This window comes from Cyprinodon variegatus, unplaced genomic scaffold, assembly GCF_000732505.1.
Source record: "Cyprinodon variegatus isolate N-32 unplaced genomic scaffold, C_variegatus-1.0 Scaffold725, whole genome shotgun sequence".
In the NCBI taxonomy this organism is placed as follows: domain Eukaryota; kingdom Metazoa; phylum Chordata; class Actinopteri; order Cyprinodontiformes; family Cyprinodontidae; genus Cyprinodon; species Cyprinodon variegatus.
The window spans coordinates 410353-413116 of NW_015151178.1; the positions used below are offsets into that span (position 1 = coordinate 410353).

At 38.5% G+C, this 2764-nt stretch overlaps 1 protein-coding gene across 1 annotated transcript in view; it reads left to right on the top strand.

Moving 5' to 3' along the window:
* LOC107097804 (gamma-glutamyltransferase 5-like) overlaps positions 1-2764 on the top strand; it is a 14155-nt gene that overhangs the window by 9629 nt on the left and 1762 nt on the right. Inside the window, exons 2-6 of the mRNA XM_015395100.1 lie at positions 554-734; positions 810-970; positions 1156-1302; positions 1535-1665; positions 1977-2149. Coding sequence (XP_015250586.1) covers positions 554-734; positions 810-970; positions 1156-1302; positions 1535-1665; positions 1977-2149 — 793 coding nt within the window. The remainder of the gene's footprint in view (positions 1-553; positions 735-809; positions 971-1155; positions 1303-1534; positions 1666-1976; positions 2150-2764) is intronic.

Sequence of the window (2764 nt, forward strand, 5' to 3'; positions counted from 1 at the left end):
CACACCTCAACCCGCCTCAAAGCCAACGCTGATTGGACGTTCGTTTGGTGAACGGCTCCAAACTTTCTTTAACGGAGAGTCTCCAGACCGATTAGCGAGTGAAACCTTGAAAGCTCGCGAGATCAGGATGGTCTCACGAGGCTACTAAACTTTAGCTATGCTTAAAAAGACAAATACCAAACATGCAAGTTTGGTATTATAATTAAAAGAGATTTGGAAGTATGAAAAACAAAAGACTACAAAAACGTTTATGAAGTGTGGGAGAACTGGTTACAAAAAAAAAAAAAATACATAAAAAACCCCACAAGACTTCTAATGCATAATTGTTTTTCTTTTATTTGTTTTTGTGGGTCTACTTTTGGTAATTTAACAAAAAGTCGACTGTTGGGCTGAATACAAAATCTGATTTCATTTATTATAAAGTGGCATGCCAAGGAATGTTGAAAAAAATATTCCCACGTATTGCCTACTTATTTTGCATTGTCACATTAAAATCACCATAAAATAGTTTCTCTCCTAAACTCAAACATTGTCCCTTCATCCATATGTACAGGTACGTATTGGATTGGAGTTCCAGGGGAAATTCGGGGCTATGAAAAGGCTCACAAGCTATTTGGAAAATTGCCTTGGGCCGACCTCTTCCAATGGACCATTAAGCAGGCCAGAGAAGGAATCAAGGTTCCTCGAATTCAAGGCTGCTACATCCAAAAAATTTCAGAAAACGATTCCGTAAGGTACTGTATAGAAGGCAATACCACTCAGTGTGGCTGAAAAAGGATAACAAAGCTTTACATTTGAACTCTTCTCAGGAAGGCATTTATAGATGAAAAACGAAACCTGCTCAAGACTGGAGACATCATTAAATTTGAGAAGCTGGCCGACACTTTGGAGACGATTGCAAACGTTGGAGCAGAAGCCTTTTACTCTGGAAGGATAGCAGAGGATTTGGTCAGAGACGTGCAGGAGGCAGGTATTGTCAGAACACTTTCCTCTATGTCTGCATGGCTCAATGATTGAATTATAAATGAGCAAATCAATTTGATCTGTATGCACCACAGCAATCTCTCAGACAGCAGCTGATCTATTAAAGGTCAGGATTTATAAGCTGGTTTGGTTTTCATGATTTCTGTCGTTTATTTTGTTGTTTTTTCCCAGGAGGAAAACTCACACTGGAGGACTTGGCATCATATAAGGTTAAAGTGACTGATGCGTGGAACATCTCTATTGGGGACTATCAGATGTACATACCCCCTCCCCCCTCAGGAGGGGTACTTCTCTGCCTCGTCCTCAACATCATGAAAGGTTGCAGCTGGATTCAGACATCAGATCTGTGGATTCTCTCTATGTACAAAATGAAGTGTAGCATAAAAAATATGTTTGAAACAGGAGAATGCTGTGTTCTGGTTACCTGTACTAACATTTATCCTAAAATACATCATGTGGGAAGAGTTTTGATAAATTTTAGGAAATGATGTAGAGTGACAATGGATGGGAAAACATGTGAGTTAAAAGGAAGTATTATTTCTGTTCACAGAATTTAAGAAGGAGTTAAAGAATTCTACAAATACCACTTTGTTTTATCAACGGTATAGAGAAGCTTTAAAGTTTGCTAATGAACTGAGAAACTTTACAATGGATCCGGATTGTGGTAATTGTAATTTGGAGGTAAGTACCGTACATTAAACAATGCAATATAAAGTATTTGTTCATTTATGTGCACAAGTTTAAATAACTGCAATTGAGGAACCAGCTGATGGTTGGAATCAGACGGTTTCTTGGGGGATCAGTCCCTGACTTATCCTCGAGAATGTAGTTAGCAAGGAAGTGAGCATACCAATAGTTTTATTTATACACTCTAAATCAGCAAAGATTTGGGACTAAGGAAATAAAATGGAATAAATTGGTTTTCAAACCATTAGGATGACCTCATCAAGTTATCTCATGCATAATTATTTTCTTTCATTTGTTTTTAACAGAATGCAAAAAAGATTTTAGACTCTAGCTATGCTAAAGACATATGGAGAAACATCACATATAAAAAAGAACCCAAAAACCAGATGAAATATGAGGGCGGCTCTGGTACAACACACTTATCTGTCCTGGATGAGTCTGGAATTGCTGTCTCTGTCACCAGCTCCATCAACGCTTTGTTAGTATCTGATATGTTCTGCTTTGATGGGGGCATCTTCTGAGGCTTTAGAGGACTGACCCAGCAGGGGCCACAGATTTGTCTCTTTCTTTGCTCCGGGGTTCTTCCGTTTGCTTGCCTGCTCTCATGTTTGTTATTCTGCCTCACTCTATTCTGTTACTGTCACTACTATGTCCGTGCCTAATGTCCCGTTCTGTCAGTTCAGCTCCTGTAAGACTCATCTTTTTCACCATTAAGTAACCTATTTTACCTTCAGTCAAGCTCTACTTTTGGATCCTTTACAAGATAATCAACAAAAGGTTTAATTAGAGCTTTTTAAATGAGAAGTCCAGTCACCAAGGAATAATTAATGGATCATTATTTATACCTAAAACTAGTACGTTCGCAGTGATTCAATAGATTTAATCAGTGAAAAAATAAAAATAATAATTTTTGTCATAATCAGTGAGTCTGGGAGCGGCCATTTTTTGCTCAAATATAGTAACCCCTCCCTCCTGCCATCTTCCGGCTGTGACATCACGGTGCGGTAAGCCTAGCACCATTCTCCCCGCTTTACAAGCAAAATTAATGGGAACTACTAGACACATCTGCAATTTCATAACAAAATGGCAACAG